The sequence below is a fragment of the Gorilla gorilla genome, chromosome 20 (genome assembly GCF_029281585.2).
Source record: "Gorilla gorilla gorilla isolate KB3781 chromosome 20, NHGRI_mGorGor1-v2.1_pri, whole genome shotgun sequence".
In the NCBI taxonomy this organism is placed as follows: domain Eukaryota; kingdom Metazoa; phylum Chordata; class Mammalia; order Primates; family Hominidae; genus Gorilla; species Gorilla gorilla.
This window is the reverse complement of record NC_073244.2, coordinates 54,978,724-54,997,418: the sequence shown is the minus strand read 5'-3', so window position 1 is coordinate 54,997,418 and position 18,695 is coordinate 54,978,724. Positions and strand designations below refer to the sequence as shown.

Sequence of the window (18,695 nt, the reverse complement as noted above, 5' to 3'; positions counted from 1 at the left end):
CTTCCCAGGGCCCATGTTCCTAAGACACCCATGAGTCTGAACCTGCACTGTCAGCTGCCCCCAACCCCCCAACGGCCAGGAGTCTGGGGCCCTTGTCCTTCTTCTGTAGGAGAATCAATTATTCCAAACCTCTCCTTGGACACTTTGTTTTTTTGGTTTTGTTTTGTTTTTGTTTTTTGGAGACAGAGTCTTGCCCTGTCGCCCAGGCTGGAGTGCAGTGGCACGATCTCAGCCTTCTGCAACCTCCACCTCCCCGGCTCAAGCGATTCTCCTGCCTCAGCCTCCCGAATAGGCGGGACTACAGGCTCATGCCACCACACCCGGCTAATTTTTTGTATTTTTAGTAGAGACAGGGTTTCACTGTGTTAGCCAGGATGGTCTCGATCTCCTGACCTTGTGATCTGCCTGCCTCAGCCTCCTAAAGTGCTGGGATTACAGGCTTGAGCCACTGCACCCAGCCTCCTTGGACGCTTGTATTGCCTTAAATCCTTCTTCCCTAACCTGTATGACCATTTGACTCTACTTGGTGAGTCCTGGTTCTGTCAGCTCTGGCTGTGTGACTTGTGCCGGGTGACTTAACTTCTCTGAGTTTTGGTTTCCACATCTGTCAGATGGAGATAAATGTACTTACCCCTCCAGGAGAGTTTGAGAGGGTTAGAGATTATACCTAAAAAGTACTTGAGCACTCCCTGAGTTCCTTCCCTTCTCGGAGGCTGAGGCATTCAGGGCCTAGGATTCCAGCTCCACAGACCCCACTCCCCAATCATGTCCAGTTTCTGCACCCAGTCTCCCATCCAGCGTTAACATTCGCTCACCTCCCAACCTTTAGAGACCTTCAGACTCTTGTCACCATGTTTCTTACCCAAATCCAGTCTCAGGACTTAGGGCCAATGACCCTCACCTCGACACACACAGACACACCTTTCTCACTGGCTCTCTTTTTCTCTTACCTCCCCTACCAGACAAGGAAGAGACCAAGCTCAAAGGTGTCATCTACTTCCAGGCCATTGAGGAAGTCTATTATGACCACTTACGCTGTGCCTTCAAGGTGAAGCCCCTCAACGTCACCCTGCCCTCCCAGTTGGAGACTCAGTTGGAATCAGGCCTTATCTCATCCCTGGCTCATCCTGGGGAAAGCCACCTGCAGCTTCTCCTGTCAGGGTACTCATAGGAGTACCTGTTTGTCACAGAGAAAACAAACAGGTCACCTGACTGCAGGGACTAAAAATTAAGAGCCCAGACTCTGGCTTTCAGCCACTGTTAATTTTCTTCTTTTTTTTTTTTTTTTAAGATGGAGTCTCATTCTGTCGTCCAGGCCAGAGTGCAGTGGCGCCATCTCGGCTCACTGCAACCTCCGCCTCCCTGGTTCAAGCAATTCTCCTGCCTCAGCCTCCTGAGTAGCTGGGATTACAGGCACCGTGCCCGGCTAATTTTTGTATTTTTAGTAGAGACGGGGTTTCACTGTGTTGGCCAGGTTGGTCTCAAACTCCTGACCTCATGATCTGCCCACCTCAGCCTCTCAAAGTTCTGGGATTACAGGCGTGAACCACCGCACCACACATGGCTCTTTTTTTTTTTTTTAGACGGAGTCTGGCTCTGTCGCCCAGGCTGGAGTGCGGTGGCGCCATCTTGGCTCACTGCAACCTCTGCCTCCCGGGTTCAAGCGATTCTCTTGCCTCAGCCTCCCAAGTAGTTGGGATTACAGGCATGCCACCACAGCGCTAACTTTTGTATTTTTAGTTGAGATGGGGTGTCACTATGTTGGCCAGGCTGGTCTCAAACTCCTGACCTCATGATCTGCCCACCTTGGCCCCCCAAAGTCCTGGGATTACAGGCGTGAGCCACCGTACCTGGCCTGTCACTGTTAACTTTCTTGGAGCAAAAGTTTTAGAGCCAAAATATGGCAAACTCTGATGTCCAACTGGGAATAAATGAATGGAGAGGTCACAGCAAGGGTCGGGCAGCCTGGGAGCATCTAAAGGAGATGATCTGCCAGGCGTGGTGGCTCATGCCTGTAATCCCAACATTTTGGGAGACCAAGATGGGAGGACTGCAGGAGGCCAGGAGTTTGAGACCAGCATGGTCAACATAGCAAGATCCCATCTCTGTTTTTTTTTTTTTAATTTTTTAAATGAAAAATAAATAAAGGAGATGGTTGTTAGTTGGCTCCTGCCAACAGTTGCCAAGTGGGAGTGGGCCCCATGGTGTTGTCTTATATTTATTTTTTCCCAGAGAACTCAGGAATTGGAACTTGTATAAAGCACAGTGCCAAAAATTTAAATGTTGGCAACTGATACAATATTTAGAAAGCTCTGTGGAGAATAACCAAACTGTGGCTTTTTAGCAATTAGGCTGGAATCTCAGCTATGTGACATCAGGAAAGTGACTTCCTTTCTTTAGCCTTTAGCCTTAGTTTTCTTTGTTTCTTTTCTTTTCTTTTTTTTTTTTTTCTTGCTCCATAGACCAGGCTGGAGTGCAGTGGTACAATCATAGCTCACTGCAGCCTCTATCTCTCGGCCTCAAGCAATCCTCCTGCCTCAGCCTCCTGAGTAGCTAGGACTATATGTGTGTGCCACCACACCCAGCTAATTTGTTTTGTTTTTCTGGTATTTTTTTGTAGTGATGGGGTCTCCCTATGTTGCCCAGGCTGGTCTTGAACTCCTGAGTTCAAGCAATCAATCCGCTTCAACCTCCCAAAGTGCTGGGATTACAGGCGTGAGCCACCCAGCCCGGCCGGCCTGAGTTTTCTCACGTGTAGAATGGGTACGCATCAACCCATTCCATCAGGGTTATTGAGAGGGCTAAAAACAGATTATGGACATAAGGGATTTACTCATTTTGGGATTGGCAAGTGGGTACTCAAATAACAGATTCTAGACACTAACTTTTCCCAGGTACAAGGGGACGTAGATTTTGGGGAGGTGGAATTTGAATGCCTGTATTTCTAATATAGGAGAAGTTAGGCTGAGAGAAGGCGCCATAAGTCCTACTTTTAAATTTCTCGGCCTGGCACAGTGGCTCACGCCTGTAAGCCCAGCACTCTGGGAGGCCGAAGCGGGCGGATCACGAGGTCAAGAGATCGAGACCATCCTGACAAACACTGTGAAACCCCGGTCTGTACTAAAAATACAAAAATTAGCTGGGCGTGGTGGCACACGCCTGTAGTCCCAGCTACTCGGGAGGCTGAGGCAGGAGAATCGCTTGAACTCGAGAGGTGGAGGTTGCAGTGAGCCAAGATTGCGCCACTGCACTCCAGCCTGGCGACAGAGCCAGACTCAGTTTCAAAAAAAAAAGAAAAAAAAATTATCTTGCCCCTAATTTATCAATAGCGCTCTACATATGATAATTTTAAGCACTTTCCTGTGTTAATTCATTTAATCCTTATAACCCAGTGAGGTAGGTGGCATCATTTGGGAAGACAGGGAAACCAACATTCAGATACTTAAGTACCTTGTCCAGTGCCACACAGACTATAAGTTGCAAGGCTGGGTTCGCACCCAGACTGTGGCCGGTGTCTTTTGTCTGAATTACCCACACTTTCTGCTTATTCCAGAGCCCCAACCCCCGCCTGACCTTCTGCGTCAAAACCTACGAACGCCTTTTCTACATGGTGGCTCCGAGCCCCGAAGCCATGCGCATTTGGATGGACGTCATCGTGACAGCCGCTGACGAAAACCACGCCCCCTGAGAGGCCACGCCCTCTTGGGGGGAAGTCCCTTCGAGGCTCCGCCGGCGCGGGACGCGGGGGCGTTCCTAGGCCCCGCCCACTGCCGGAAAACTTGGTCGCACCGCTTTGGAACTCTCCCGGGAATTCCGCAGGCGCGGCAGTTCAGCTGGCCTGAGCTGCTGCGTTCTGGGTTGCAGGTGCCTTGCCCCCGACGGGATCGCCGGCCCCTAAGGCCCTGCCCGGGGCAGGAGGAAGATTGCAGGGGCGGGAAGAAATTATTTATTGGTGCTCCTGTGATACCGAATTAAATACGGAGGAAAAACAGGAATTGCTGCTGTGGTTTCCAGCCCAGGCATCCGGGGCCCCTTGGCCCCTAGGCAGGACATCTGAGTTATCGGTACCTCCGGGAGCCACGCGTCCCACAGCCGGCTCTCTAGGAATGGAGGCCTTCAACTCTAAGGTCATAGGTGGGAGAAGAGGGTGAGAGGCATGTCCCCCTTAGTGTTTGGCAGTTTTGCTTTTTTAGTTTGTAGGCCCTTCTGTTTCCACCCTTTCTGGCCTGACCGGCTGCTGGAAATTTCTAGGAACTCCTAGGCTTCCCCCCTTTAGGCCTTTGCTTACGTTGTTCCCTCTGCCCTTTTCTTCCCTTTTTTTCTTTTATCTATTTATTTTTATAGAGATGGGGTCTCACTGTGTTGCCCAGGCTGGTCTCCAACTCCTGGACTTAAGTGATCCACCCACCTTAGCCTCCCAAGGTGCTGAGATTACAGGTGTGAGCCACCACGCCTGGCCCCCCTCCTTCCCTTAATCAGCTGCACCTCATTCTTCCAGCTTTAGTTCAGTTGGCACCTCCTTCAGGAAGCCCTCACTGACTTTCCTGGCTGGGTCAGGCACCCCCTTTTGAGCTCTGTCATCCCATCCCTGAGGACCCTGGGTCATCATGGGCGATGGATCTGTGTCCTTTATGCACTGGGAGCTCCATGAGGCAGAGCCAGCATTGTCCTGGTCACTGCTGTTCCCAGCACCATAGAGCATGTCTCATTCCATGAAAGTGGAAAAAAAACAAAAAACAAAACTCGCTTCCCTTTCACCTCTGGGCCTTTGTACGTTCTGTTCCCTTTGCTTAGGCACCTCTCCCCATTCCACAAAAGTCCTGCTCATCATTTAGCTTTTAGTTCCTATGTTAAGTCTCTTTCTCCAGGAAGCCCTCCCTGATTGTCCTGGCAGGTCAGATGCTTCCTCTGGGCTTTTCTTTTTTTTTGAGACAGAGTCTCAGTCTGTCGCCCAGGCTGGAGTGCAGTGGTGCAATCTCGGCTCACTGCAACCTCCACCTCTCAGGTTCAAACGATTCTCCTGCCTCAGCCTCCCGAGTAGCTGGGATTACAGGCACCCACCACCACACCACGCCTGGCTTTTTTTTTTTTTTTTTTTTGTATTTTTAGTAGAGATGGGGTTTCACCATGTAGTCCAGGCTAGCCTCCAACTCCCAGGCTCAAGCGATCTGCCTGTCTCGTCCTCCCAAAGTGTTGGAATTACAGGCGTGAGCCACTGCTCCTGGCCCTGGGCTTTTCATTATAGCCCTGACAGCTCCACCTGTGCCTCCCCATTCCCAGCCCTGATCATTCTATCCTGTGCATCTCTCATCATGGCCTTCACTACCCGGGATCATCACTGCTGTTGAGTCTGTCTCCCGCTCTGGCCTGGGAGTGAGTGCTGTCTTTGTCACCACTGAACCCTTGGTACAGCAGAGGGCCTGGTGCGTACTGCGTACGGAGGGAACATCTGGTGGTTGAATAAACTGATGGGAAAGTGATGCTAAGGGCTGGGGACTGTCATGAACAAGGCAGGCAGAGCTCTTTGGCTGACTTCATCCTTCAGGTCTTATCTACGGCGCGCGTTCCTTCAAGAAGCTCTCCCTGACCCCTAGGCTGGGTCAGGTGCCTGTTCTGGGCCTCTACAGTCCTCCAAGTTCCCCCACTTGAGCACTCTAGGCTGTCATTCTGGAGACAGCTCTTTCCTGCCTCAAAAAGTTCCCTTGAGGACCCAGATATAGTGCTCTGAGTCCCGGGAGTGCAGACACCCAAATTCCTAGGTCCTCTGGGACTGTAGGTGTCCCTTGGCCTCTACCTTCAGGTGTGTGACATCTGGATTCTTGGATCAGTTCATCCCCCAGCCCCTCTGCAAACTGGGTCCCTTAGTGAATCCCGCTTCATGGGCATCTGACCAATGTAGATGACAGCTCCCCGTGTTCAGAAGAGCCCTGCTCTTGGGTTTAATGCTCTGTGGTCACTGTGTAGAAATTCGTAAATGTATCTTTGAATTTCTGTTTTGTAAGCTAAGACTAATGAGATAATGAAAGCATGATGAGGCAGCCTCACCTCTCTGGACAAGTTTCCACTCCTGTCCCCACCTCTTTTTTTTCTTGAGACGGAGTCTTACTCTGTCACCTAGGCTGGAGTGCAGTGGCGCGATCTCGGCTCACTGCAACCTCTGCCTCCCAGGTTCAAGCGATTCTCCTGCCTCAGCCTCCCCAGTATCTGGGATTTTAGGCACTGGCCACCACACCTGGCTAATTTTTGTATTTTTAGTAGAGACAGGGTTTCACCATGTTGGCCAGGCTAGTCTTGAACTCCTGACCTCAAGTGGTCCACCTGCCTGGGCCTCCCAAAATGCTGGGAATACAGGTGTGAGCCACTGTGCCTGGCCTGTTCCCTTCTTAACTCTGCCCCGTGATCACTGGCACTCTCCACTCCTGTTGCAGGCACGCCACAAGAAGATCAGGGTTGGGTACCTGTGCCTCATGGTATCTTGGGGTGGAACATGGCGGTGGGCATCTGGTGGGATGGGGAACCTAGCCAGGCTGCCCACGTTGTGGGGCAGGGTCCCTAGCCACCTTTGAAGATCTATGCCGGTCCCACAAGTATCTCTGTGCCCAAGGGAACATAACATTAAACACCATGAGGGGTCAAGAGAAAGGCTGAGGGCCAGGTGCAGTGCCTCATGCCCGTAATCCTAGCATTTTGGGAGGCTGAGACAGGAAGATCACTTGAGCCCAGGAGTTTGAGACCAGCCTGGGCAACATAGCAAGACCCTGTTTCTACAAAAAAAATTTAAAAATTAGCTGGACATGGTGGCACACACCTGTAGTGGCAGCTACTTGGGAGGCTGAGGTGGGAGGATTGCTTGAGTCCGGGACATAGAGGCTGCAGTGAGCTGTGAGCTGCATGCCAGCCTGGGTGGCAGAGTGAGACTGTCTCAAAAAAAAAAAAAAAAAAAAAAAAGAGATTGAGGCAGAAGAAAGGAAAAAAAAGTGTTTCTATTTTAGTACCTTTAACAGCACTCTTTCCTGTTTGTTTGTTTTTTGTGTGTGTGTGTGTGTGTGTGTGTGTGTGAGATGGAGTTTTGCTCTTGTTGCCCAGGCTGGAGTGCAATGGTGCGATCTCAGCTCACTGCAACCTCCGCCTCCTGGGTTCAAGCGATTCTCCTGTCTCAGCCTCTGGAGTAGCTAGGATTACAGGCACACGCCACCACACCTGGCTAATTTTTTGTATTTTTAGTAGAAATGGGGTTTCACCATGTTGGTCAGTCTGGTCTCAAACTCTTAATTTCTGGTGATCCTCCCACCTCGGCCTCCCAAAGTGCTGGGATTACAGGCGTGAGCCACCGTGCCCGGCCTCTTTTCCTGCCTTTTGAACCAGGTCTCTAAATTTCACTTTGCACTGGGGCCCAAAAATTATACAGTCAGCCCCATCCCTGACTCCACTCCTTCCCTAACTTGTCACAAACAGTGTGTCCCAGAGGGAGTGGGCCTGAGTCAGGCTGGGAACCTCACTGGCGTCAGAGCCTGGTCTGCCACAGGGAGACGAGAAATCCAGAGTGAATGTGGTCCTGGGCTTGTCTGAGGCCTGGGAGTGATCTGTATTGCTGGCAGCTGCCTCCGCACTGACCCCTGAGCCAGATTCTAGATTCTCTGCCATAAAATCTGCAAAGGACCTAGAAGAGCCAGCCACCTACCACACAGCAGGCTTAAGTGGTGCCCTGCATTCAAACCTCCTTCTGTTCTCTGGTCATGGGCCAGGCAGGGGTCAGCGCCCAGAATCTGGGCAGGCCTGAGCAAGAGGTACCTCTCCACCCTGGGTCCCACTCCCTCCCGAGATGCTAGTTCTTCTGGTCTGGCCAGTTGGGGTTCCTCCCTGAAACTCTCCCACACAGCTGGGACCTGCAGGGCCTCCTGCTTCAGAGCAGCACACAATAATAATGCTAGTCTCACCCTGCCTGTCACTCACTGGGTCCCCGCTCTATCCCTCAGGAGGTAGGGGTTTTCAGGGGAAGTTCAGAGAGGGAGATGGAGTTGCTTGAGGTTACACAGCAAGAGGGTGGCAGAGATAGGATTAAAATGTGTCTGTCCACTTCCAGACTTGATATTTTGCCCGCTGCCTTACCCTACCATGAAAGATAGTCCTTCTTTTATTATAAAAAAGACAGTTTGGGCCCGGCATGATGGCTCACGCCTGTAATCCCAGCACTTTGAGAGGCCAAGGCAGGCGGATCACCTGAGGTCAGGAGTTCGAGACCAGCCTGACGAACATGGCGAAACTCCATCTCTACTAAAAATACAAAAAATTTGCTGAGTGTGGTGGTGAATGCCTGTAATCCCAGCTACTCGGGAGGCGGAGGTAGGAGAATCGCTAGAACCTGGGAGACAGAGGTTGCAGTGAGCTGAGATTGCGCCATTTGCACTCCAGCCTGGGAAACAAGAGTGAAACTCCGTCTCCAAAAAAAAAAAAAAAAAGACACCTTGGAGGCTCAGAGAGATGAAAGCATTTATGCAGCATCACACAGCAAAGCAAGAATCAGGGCTGAGATTCCAAGGCTGGGAGGCGGGTGGGGGGAGGGGGCAGGGGCCAGTGCTGAATGAATGACTTCACAAGAAGTCATTCACTTTCTCTCTCTCAGCTTCAGCATGATGCCAAGTGACCTCACCCAGGTGACTGAAGTGCTCGTCATTGTTGGGAACGGGGGTGCCTCACAGGGTCTGGAGAACAGATAATATCTTTATAAACATGACCGCTGCTTGTCTCGTCATCAGACAGTGAGCCAGCCCCCTGCAGCCGGGTCTGACATCTGACTCTGCCGCTTCCCTTGCTGTGTGAACTTGAATAGATACCTTCCTCTCTCTGGGTCTCAGAGTCTTCCTCTGTGAAGGAGATCCTCGTCTCTACCCCCTCGTTAGGAATTCAAGGCAAGATTGCTTGTATAAGAGCTGATCACCCTGTGTGGCACATGGTTGGAGCTCAAGAAGTGAGGGCTGTTAATAATAATAGTAATACTAACAATCTATTTAAGTTATTATTATTATTATTGAGACAGGGTCTCACTCTGTGACTCAGGCTGGAGTACAGTGACGTGATCACAACTTACTGCAGCCTTGACCTCCCAGGCTCAATGCGATCCTTCCACCTCGGCCTCCCAGTAGTTGGATCTACAGGTGTGCACCACCACACCTGGCTACTTTTTGTATTTTTTGTAGAGATAAGGTTTCACCATGTTGCCCAGGCTGGTCTCAAACTCCTGGGCTCAAGTGATCTGCCCGCCTCAGCCCCCACAAAATGCTGGGATTACAGGCACCAGCCATTGTGCTTGGCCCTTAACCTATTATTAGTAATAAAAACTAATGCTTTCATAGCTCCTAGAATTTGACCCTATTTTAATCATTTCACATATATTTAACATTGATGCCCTAGCAGTATAGTATTTCACATATATATAACATTGATGCCCTAGCAGTATAGCACCTAGTATGATATGGGTACTACTAAGACCCTCATTTTATGGATGAGGATGAAGGCACTGAGGCACACAGGGGCCAAGTAATTGTCAAAGTTTCACAGCTGATATCCAATGGACCCATGTACCTAATTATAGGTACTGTTAGTTAAGCCAGACTGCCTGAGTTCAAATACCGTCTCCACCACTTCCTAGCTTTGTGACCCTGAGCAAGTTGTTAAGCCCCCCATGCCTGCCTCGATTTCCCCATTTGTAAATTGACCACCATAGAAATCTCTCATAGGATTGTGTGTAAAGGGTGTGGAAAGTTGCCTGGCACAGAGGAAGCGCTGAATGCATGTGCTTTTGTCATAGTCTTTGTTTAGACAGGAAGCCTCTGAACATCAAAGAATTGGAGTCACTTGATCAAGTCACACAGCAGATTAGGGGCAGAGTTGGTATTCCAATGCATGCCTGTCTGGCTGTAAAACTAAGGGTCATTGCAAAATATAATCTCAGGCCTAAAGCCAGGCTCTGACTTTGGCAAATGGCATGGGGGCCTTTGGAGACAGCCCTGGATTCAAATCCCAGTTCTGCCACTTCCAAGCCTTTCCCAGTCTCAGTTTTCCCATCTGTGAAATTAGACTTAGTTCTCTCTTTGCAGAGCTGTCGTGACATTCAGAGAGGATTCACAGAAAGTGCTAAGCACAGAGTAGGTGGTTAATAAATGCTAATAACCATACTTACAGGTGAGGATTAAATGAGATAATGCATGCCCCCTGTTCAATACAGTTTCTGGGAAACAAACACTTGATACTCAGTCACTGTTGTTATTATGACTTTTGTTACCATTGTTATTAATGTCATGATGTGGTTTATGGCAAGAACTGTCTGGAATTAGCTTGGAAACCTCCCACTTCCTCTTCCCTCACATTGGATCCATCAGTAATCCCTACCTGTTCTTCCTCCTAAAATATCTTAGATCTTTCCACTCTTCACCTTTCCTTTGGGACACCCTTGGCCAAGTACATCCGCTCTGGCCTGTGTCAATGTTCTCCACCAGGGACACACCTGTGGTTGAACAAGTTGGGTTTATTGCTTCTTGCAATGAGGGAGAAAACACACCATGAGGTAACTGTGAGGTGTCTAAGTAAAAGGGTGTTAGAAAGGATTGATTTTTTTTTTTTTTTGAGTCAAAGTCTTGCTCTGTCGCCCAGGTTGGAGGGCAGTGGCGCAATCTCGGCTCACTGCAACCTCTGCCTCCTAGGTTCAGCGATTCTCCTGCCTCAGCCCCTAATCCCCAGTAACTGGGATTACAGGTGTGTGCCACCACACCCAGCTAATTTTTTGTATTTTTAGTAGAGACGGAGTTTCACCACATTGGCCAGTCTGGTCTCGAACTCTTGAGCTCAGGTGATCCACCCCCTTGGCCTCCCAAAGTGCTGGGATTACAGGTGTGAGCACCTGGCCAGAAAGGATTGATTTTAAGATTTGGGCTTGTGTGTGGTGGTCTTGAGAATGGTGCAAGGAATTGGGACCTCGTTCTAGTTTGGATACTGTTAAACAGAGGAGGAGTAATGCTGTGGTTGGGCATTTGCATAAATCTCATTTATGAGGCAGGAGAAATAAAGTGAGGTTAAAGTTGTAACTTTATAATATAATATAAGCAGTCATTTATATTAGCCAGGATATGGGGATGCTTAGTCATTCCGCGGTTTGCACAATGATCTTGTTTGTTTCTGTGTTCAGACATGGCTATGGATTGGTCTTGATTTTTTTTTTCTTTGTTTTTTGTTTTTTTGAGACAGGGTCTCACTCTGGTTGCCCAAGCTGGAGTGCAGTGGCGCAATCTCAGCTCACTGCAGCCTCAACCTCCCAGGCTCGGGTGATTCTCCCAGCTCAGCCTCTCAAGTAGCTGGGATTATAGGTGCACACCCCCACGCCCAGCTAATTTTTTGTATTTTTAGTAGAGACGAGGTTTCGCTGTGTTGCCCAGGCTATTGATTTTTTTCTTGATCCTTTACTGTCGCAGTGTGGCCTTGTCCAGGTTGGTGCTCTGTGAAATTATCTATGTGCAGTTGAACCCCATGGCCTCACTGTGTGTGTCAGGCCAACTCCCAGCTGTTAGGGGCTGTTTTCCTCTTTCTTCCATGGAAAACTACACGGCCCCCTGTTGGTTTCCTGGCCTTCTCTCTCACCCCTTCTAGAGTCATTTTCCTTTTTTACACAGAGCCCACAGTGACATTCTTTACCTTGTTTTTATTGAAGAATAACATACGTCCAGTGACAGGCCTGAGTCAGTGATTCTCAACGTATCTGTACACACATGCGGCTGTCACCTAGATGAAGATCGTGGGGGCTCCTCCCTGTTGCTCCTTCTGGGGCCATGCCCTCCCAAAGGTAACATGTGTTCTGATTTGTATCACCACTGGTTAGTTTTGTCTGTTCTGGAACTTCATATATATTGAGTTACACAGTATGTTTTTTTTTTTGTTTGTTTATTTAAGGCTTTCTAAACTCAACACCAAGTTTTTTCTTTTTTTAAAATAAAATGAGATGGGATCTCACTATGTTGCACAGCCTGGTCTCAAAACCCCTGGGTTCAAGTGATCCTCCCACCTTGGTGTCTCAAAGTGCTGGGATTACAGGTGTGAGCCACTGTGCCTGGCCCCAACACAAAGTTTTTGAGATATGTTGCTGCATATATCAGGTGTTGGATCTTTTCTATTGCTGTGTAGTATTCCATTGGCCGAACCAACCACTCTCTTTTGCCATTCACTTCTTTTTCTTTTTCCTTTTTTAAAATCATATATCCTACTCTCAGATCCATTTACTTTTTTTTAATTTTTAAATTTTTTAATTTTTTTTTGAGATAGGGTCTCACTCTGTTGCCCAGGCTGGAGTGCAGTGGCGTGATCTCAGCTCACTGCAACCTCCACCTCCCGGGCTCAAGTGATTCTCCTGCCCTACCCTTCCGAGTAGCTGGGACAGCAGGTCCACGCCACTGCACCTGGCTAATTTTTTTAAATTTATTATTATTTTTTTAATAGAGATGAGGTTTCGCCATGTTGCCCGGGCTGGTCTCAAACTCCTGATCTCAAGTGATCCACCCGGCTCGGCCTCCCAAAGTGCTGGGATTACAGGCATGAGCCACCGCGCCCAGCCTCCGTTTACTTCTTGATGGCTAGCTGCACTATTTCTCAGGTTGATCATATTAGGAAGCAAATCTATTATGTCCTCCAGCTCATTTAGACCCTCTTAAAGGTTCTCTACTATTCTCAAAATTAATCCAAATCTCTTGTCGGAGCCTCTAATGCCCTGAGTGTCTCGGCCTCTGCCTGACTCTTTCATCTCAGTTCCTGCCCTTCTCTCATGGACTTCTGAGCTCAGGAGCACTGCTCTCCTTTCCATGTTTGAATGGTCCATCCTACCTCCCACCTCCAGGTGCTCCCACGTGCTGTTCCCTCTGCTTGTAAAGGGCTGTGTTCCTCTCTTGACCTGCTCTAGCTGGCTACATCCTGCATGCCCTTGAGGTTGCATCTCAGATAACCTCAAGGAAGCCCTCACCGACTAGCCCCCACTTCTAGACTGCACATCTCCTTGTATCACTACACTTTTTCCTTCAGTGTCTTAGTCTCTGTGGTAAACACCAATTTGATTAGCATCTGTCTCCCCCATCAGACTGTGAGCTCTGCCAGGACAGGCGCTGGTTCTGTCTTCATCTCCAGCATTACCTAGACCAAAGCCGGGCACACTGTAGATGCTCATTTAACAGTTAGCGAACACTGAATGTCGAGTAGCCCCAGCCTGTCTTTAAGCCCCACTACTCTCCCACTCCAAACACACACAGACTTTCTCCCGCGAGCTGTCAGGGAACCTCAGCTCCCACCCTTTCCCTCCTTGGCGACTTCACAGGGCAGGGACCGCTCTCCTTGTGGATGACGCGCCTAGGGGCGGGGCCCCGCCCCACAGCCGACGCTGAGTTGGCCCGGTTGGGCAAGGCTGGGGTTGCCTGGGGCGAGGTTACTCATCCTGGGCTCAGGTAAGAGGGCCCGAGCTGGGAGGCGGCACACCCAGGGGGTACGCCAAGGGAGCAGGACAGAGCCATGGACCCCGCCAGGAAAGCAGGTGCCCAGGCCGTGATCTGGACTGCAGGCTGGCTGCTGCTGCTGCTGCTTCGCGGAGGTGGGTCTGCTGCCCGGAGAGGTGGAGGGGGTAGAGTGGGGGCTCTTAGGGAGGAGGCTCCTCTGGCCCCGTACAGAGAAGGCTGTGGGAAGGATCCCCACATAAGCAGAGGGCACTGTGGGCAAAGTTCCCCCATCCTGAGCAAGGGAGGCAGAGGGAAGGGTCCTCCACCATGGGCCGTAGGAAGGGTTCCCCACCACGGACAAGGGGAGCTGTGGGCAAAATTTTCCTATCCTGAAGCTGTAGAAAGAAGTCCCCTGTTCCTAGGCCGGGCGCGGTGGCTCATGCCTGTAATCTCAGCACTTTGGGAGGCCGAGGCGGGCGGATCATGAGGTCAAGAGATCGAGACCAGCCTGGCCAACATGGTGAAACCCCGTCTCTACTAAAAATACAAAAATTAGCTGGGCGCGGTAGCGCGAGCCTGTAGTCCCAGCTACTCGGGAGGCTGAGGCAGGAGAATCGTTTGAATCCAGGAGGCGGAGGTTGCAGCGAGCCGAGATTGCGCCACTGCACTCCAGCCTGGCGACAGAGCGAGACTCCGTCTCAAAAAAAAAAAAAAAAAAAAAGGTGTCCCCTGTCCTGGGCAGAGAAGCTGTGGGCAGTGTTCTCTCATTTGAGCAGAAGGGGGCTGTGGGAAGGGATCCCTCACTGAGCACAGTCTACTGTGGGAAAAGTTCTCTCATTCTGAGCAGAAAACCGTGAGGAGGTATCTTTCCTACCCCGGGATGAGGGGCTTCATGGCGGGGATCGCCTACAGTGGGCATACAGGGCTGTCGGAAGGATGTGCCCACGGTTGGCATAGTGGGTGTGAAGGAAAAGGGTCCAGTGATTCCCGTGCTTCCAGATTTGTGGAAAGCTTTTCCCTACTCCTGCCCTGGAAAAGTGTGTGCAATAAGACTGTCTAATCCCGGGACAGAGGGCATGGGAAGGACTATTTCTCCTTGGGGGTGGACGCTTTAGTAAGGAGGGCTCAGGTCTATTCGGCTCCGCTCCCCCAGGAGCGCAGGCCCTGGAGTGCTACAGCTGCGTGCAGAAAGCGGATGACGGATGCTCCCCGAACAAGATGAAGACAGTGAAGTGCGCGCCGGGCGTGGACGTCTGCACCGAGGCCGTGGGGGCGGTGGAGACCAGTGAGTGAGGACCCCCGGGCCACGCACACCACTGCAGGCTCCTCCGGCCCAGCCCCGCCTCCTTATAGTCCTTTCTGGATCTGGCCACGCCCCTTTAACGCGGCCCCACCCCTCCCTTTCAGCCTGGCCGGGACCCTACGACACAGCCTTGCAGGCCAGGCCTTCTCCATTAACAATTACAAGCGCGAGGAGCAGAGAGTTGAGAACTGGGTGGGGCGGACTGGGAGAGCTCGGGTTTGGAACGAGGTCACGTCCTATGCACTTTTTCTGCTCCATCAGTGAGACCTCCCCATCCCTGCCTGTCAACCGGGCTGTCTCCTCCGACTCAGCTCTTTGAGGTTCCGCCCCCGTTCCGTGACCCCGCTCCTCCCTGCTTCGGTCGTTCTTTCCGCTCTGAGCGGCTCTTTGGGGGCGTCCATCCGCCAATTCCTGCCTGTGGGTCCTGTGGTGTTGGCCTATTTGAGGCCCCGCCCCTCCCAGACCCTACCCAACTCTGGGCCACGCCCCATCTGAGACCACGCCCACAGCTAATCCCGCCCTTGTCCCTCTCCCCAGTCCACGGACAATTCTCGCTGGCAGTGCGGGGTTGCGGTTCGGGACTCCCCGGCAAGAATGACCGCGGCCTGGATCTTCACGGGCTTCTGGCGTTCATCCAGCTGCAGCAATGCGCTCAGGATCGCTGCAACGCCAAGCTCAACCTCACCTCGCGGGCGCTCGACCCGGCAGGTCCGTGGGGGGCGGGGCCGTAGCTGCGGGGGCGGAGCCACATTCGGGCCTGCCAAGATGGAGGCGGAGCCGTGGCAGAGGCGGGAGTACTCGACCTGGGCTGGGGGTGGGGTCACACTCTGGGGCGGGGCCAAGAGGCAGCAGGAGGGACTTTCTGGCTGTAGGCGCCGCGAGGTTGCGCGCTGGGGCGCGCTGTAGGCGGGGTCATCGATAGTGCGGTGGCAGGCCTTAGGGGCGGGGCTAGAGGACGAGCTGCGGTTCCCGAACCCTTTCGACGCCTTTTCTTCCTCTCGGCTCCCCTCGCAGGTAATGAGAGTGCATACCCGCCCAACGGCGTGGAGTGCTACAGCTGTGTGGGCCTGAGCCGGGAGGCGTGCCAGGGTACATCGCCGCCGGTCGTGAGCTGCTACAACGCCAGCGATCATGTCTACAAGGGCTGCTTCGACGGCAACGTCACCTTGACGGCAGGTGAGGGAGCCCCGGAGCACGGGACCTACAGGAGTTGTGGTAGCCCTTCTGAAGCACCCTGGGCGGTAGGGAGCCCTTTACCCAAAGCGTTTCCTTCACCTGCGACGCATTCTGGGAACCGTGGGGCCTAAGTGCTTGTATCGTAGGGCATCATGGAAAATGCAGTCCCTTCCCCCAACATATTAATAGTGTGGGGATAGTGTTGCTTTGTCCCAGAGTGTTTTGGAGGGAAATACATTTCCATAGAGGGCTGCCAGGTACTTAAGAGGTATTTAAGCCTCTAAGCTTCTGCCCAGGCACTGCGGGGAATCTCTAGTTCTTAGCCCTTAAAACTCAAGGGGTCCCCCGCCTGTCCCAGACTATTGAGAAATGTAACCATGGAAAATGAAGTTCTTCAAATCCCATCCCCTGCGAGTTATGCTATGGAAGATGTAGTTCTTTTTTATTTTATTGTTACTATTTTTTTTTAAAGACAGCATCTTGCTCTATCGCCTAGCCTGGAGTGTAGTGGCGCAATCATAGCTCACTGCAGCCTCTACCTCTTGGGCTCAAGCAGTCCTCCCGCCTCAGCCTCCCAAGTAGCTGGGACTACAGGGTGCACCGCCACAACTGGTTCCTTTTATTTTTGGTAACAGTGGGGTCTTGCCATGTTACCCAGGCTGGTATTGAACTCTTGGGCTAAGCGATCCCCCTGCCTAGGTCTCCCAGAGTGCTGGGATTACAGCCGTGAACCACTGAGCCTGGTGTGGAGATGTGACTCTGACTCTAAGACTAAATTCTGATGGGGAGGTAAAAGCCAGGGTGAAGGCTAAGGGGATAATGGCCAGAGGGTTGTAGAGGAAGTTTGTTCTGCCCTGTGGTCTTGTGAGAGGTCTTGTATCTCAGTCTAAGCCTTTGTTTTAAACCCTACTTTTGGTTCAGCCTACACACATTTCCATTCAAAGCACAATGGAAAATGTTAATCCACCATGTGCCAAAGACAGTGAGTCTGTCTGTTTCTCATAGTAGGACCTGAGTTGAGATTTTGGGATTAATGGATGCAGAGACTTTCTGTCTCATTTTGGGGGTTCTCTCTTTTTTTTTTTTTTTTTGCAAGACAGAGTCTCACTCTGTTGCCCAGTGATCCACCTGCCTCGGCTTCCCAAAGTGCTGGGATTACAGGCGTGAGCCACCACGCCCGGTCAGGTTCTCTGTTCTTGTCTGATGCCTCTAAGTTTTGTTCTGGCCATGTCAACCTCTCTCCCTCCAGCCACTGACCTATCTGTGTCTCCTTCCTGCAGCTAATGTGACCATGTCCTTGCCTGTCCGGGGCTGTGTCCAGGATGAATTCTGCACTCGGGATGGAGTAACAGGCCCAGGGTTCACGCTCAGTGGCTCCTGTTGCCAGGGGTCCCGCTGTAACTCTGACCTCCGCAACAAGACCTACTTCTCCCCTCGAATCCCACCACTTGTCCGGCTGCCCCCTCCAGAGCCCACGACTGTGGCCTCAACCATATCTGTGGCCTCAACCACGTCTGTCACCACTTCTACGTCGGCCCCAGTGAGACCCACATCCACCACCAAACCCATGCCAGCGCCAACCAGTCAGACTCCGAGACAGGGAGTAGAACACGAGGCCTCCCGGGATGAGGAGCCCAGGTTGACTGGAGGCGCCGCTGGCCACCAGGACCGCAGCAATTCGGGGCAGTATCCTGCAAAAGGGGGGCCCCAGCAGCCCCATAATAAAGGCTGTGTGGCTCCCACGGCTGGATTGGCAGCCCTTCTGTTGGCCGTGGCTGCTGGTGTCCTGCTGTGAGCTTTTCCACCTGGAAATTTCCCTCTCACCTACTTCTCTGGCCCTGGGTACCCCTCTTCTCATCACTTCCTGTTCCCACCGCTGGACTGGGCTGGCCCAGCCCCTGTTTTTCAAACATTCCCCAGTATCCCCAGCTTCTGCTGCGCTGGTTTGCGGCTTCAGGAAATAAAATACCGTTGTATATATCCTGCCAGGGGTGTTCTAGCTTTTTGAGGACAGCACCTGTATCCTTCTCATCCTTGTCTCTCCGCTTGTCCTCTTGTGATGTTAGGACAGAGTGAGAGAAGTCAGCTGTCACGGGGAAGGTGAGAGAGAGGATGCTAAGCTTCCTACTCACTTTCTCCTAGCCAGCCTGGATTTTGGAGCGTGGGGTGGGTGGGACAATGGCTCCCCACTCTAAGCACTGCCTCCCCTACTCCCCCCATCTTTGGGGAATTGGTTCCCCATATGTCTTCTTTACTAGACTGTGAGCTCCTCGACGGCAGGGACCGTGCCTTACGTCTGTGTGTGATCAGTTTCTGGCACATAAATGCCTCAATAAAGATTTAATTACTTTGTATAGTGCTTTAAAGGAGTCACTTCCACCTTGTTTCTCGCAATAACCTCTTTAGCTGAGCTAGGGTGGACATCATAAAGCCTTTAACAGGAGAGATATGGGACCTAGAGCCGCAGTCCTGGGGGAAGTCACGGTTGAACTTTAATCTCCTGGGTCTAGCCTGCATGTGGGTGGTCCCACTGGTGAGGGGGAGACCGGGCGAAACCATTAAGCAGCATGGAGGGGCGAATGGGGCTTTTAGCAATGCCAGGGAATAGAGAGCTTTGTCTAATGAGTTTATGTACCCTCCCTAGGCTCCACCCGCCTTGTCATCCAGCCAGCAGTCTGCATTGTTTTAGAGACGGAGTCTCTGTTCACCCAAACTGGACTGCAGTGGCCCAATCATAGCTCACTGCAACCTCT

General features: G+C 51.6%; 2 protein-coding genes across 5 annotated transcripts in view; both read left to right on the top strand.

Moving 5' to 3' along the window:
- The window catches only part of PHLDB3 (pleckstrin homology like domain family B member 3), a 28,480-nt gene extending 24,485 nt beyond the window's left edge, over positions 1-3,995 (top strand). For 3 of the 4 annotated variants that reach the window (XM_055369597.2, XM_055369602.2, XM_063701409.1), the window contains exons 15-16: positions 963-1,048; positions 3,554-3,995. In XM_055369597.2, the coding sequence (XP_055225572.1) occupies positions 963-1,048; positions 3,554-3,688 (221 nt within the window). In that variant the 3' untranslated portion in view covers positions 3,689-3,995. The remainder of the gene's footprint in view (positions 1-962; positions 1,049-3,553) is intronic. The other variant, XR_010131975.1, reaches the window with a different exon arrangement.
- A 9,476-nt stretch (positions 3,996-13,471) lies between these two features.
- LYPD3 (LY6/PLAUR domain containing 3) lies at positions 13,472-18,296 on the top strand. Its single transcript, XM_004060870.5, has 5 exons — positions 13,472-13,618; positions 14,617-14,748; positions 15,304-15,474; positions 15,781-15,942; positions 17,223-18,296. Exons 1-5 carry the CDS (start codon positions 13,540-13,542, stop codon positions 17,735-17,737), a joined length of 1,059 nt encoding a protein of 352 aa, XP_004060918.4. The 5' UTR covers positions 13,472-13,539; the 3' UTR covers positions 17,738-18,296.
- Positions 18,297-18,695: the final 399 nt, after the last annotated feature.

Coding starts and splice junctions, on each gene's coding strand:
- LYPD3 (XM_004060870.5), top strand. CDS start 13,540: ATGGACCCCGCCAGGAAAGCAGGTGCCCAGGCCGTGATCTGGACTGCA. Junction 14,749..15,303: donor CGTGGGGGCGGTGGAGACCA/GTGAGTGAGGAC, acceptor CCCTCTCCCCAG/TCCACGGACAATTCTCGCTG. Junction 15,943..17,222: donor CAACGTCACCTTGACGGCAG/GTGAGGGAGCCC, acceptor TCCTTCCTGCAG/CTAATGTGACCATGTCCTTG.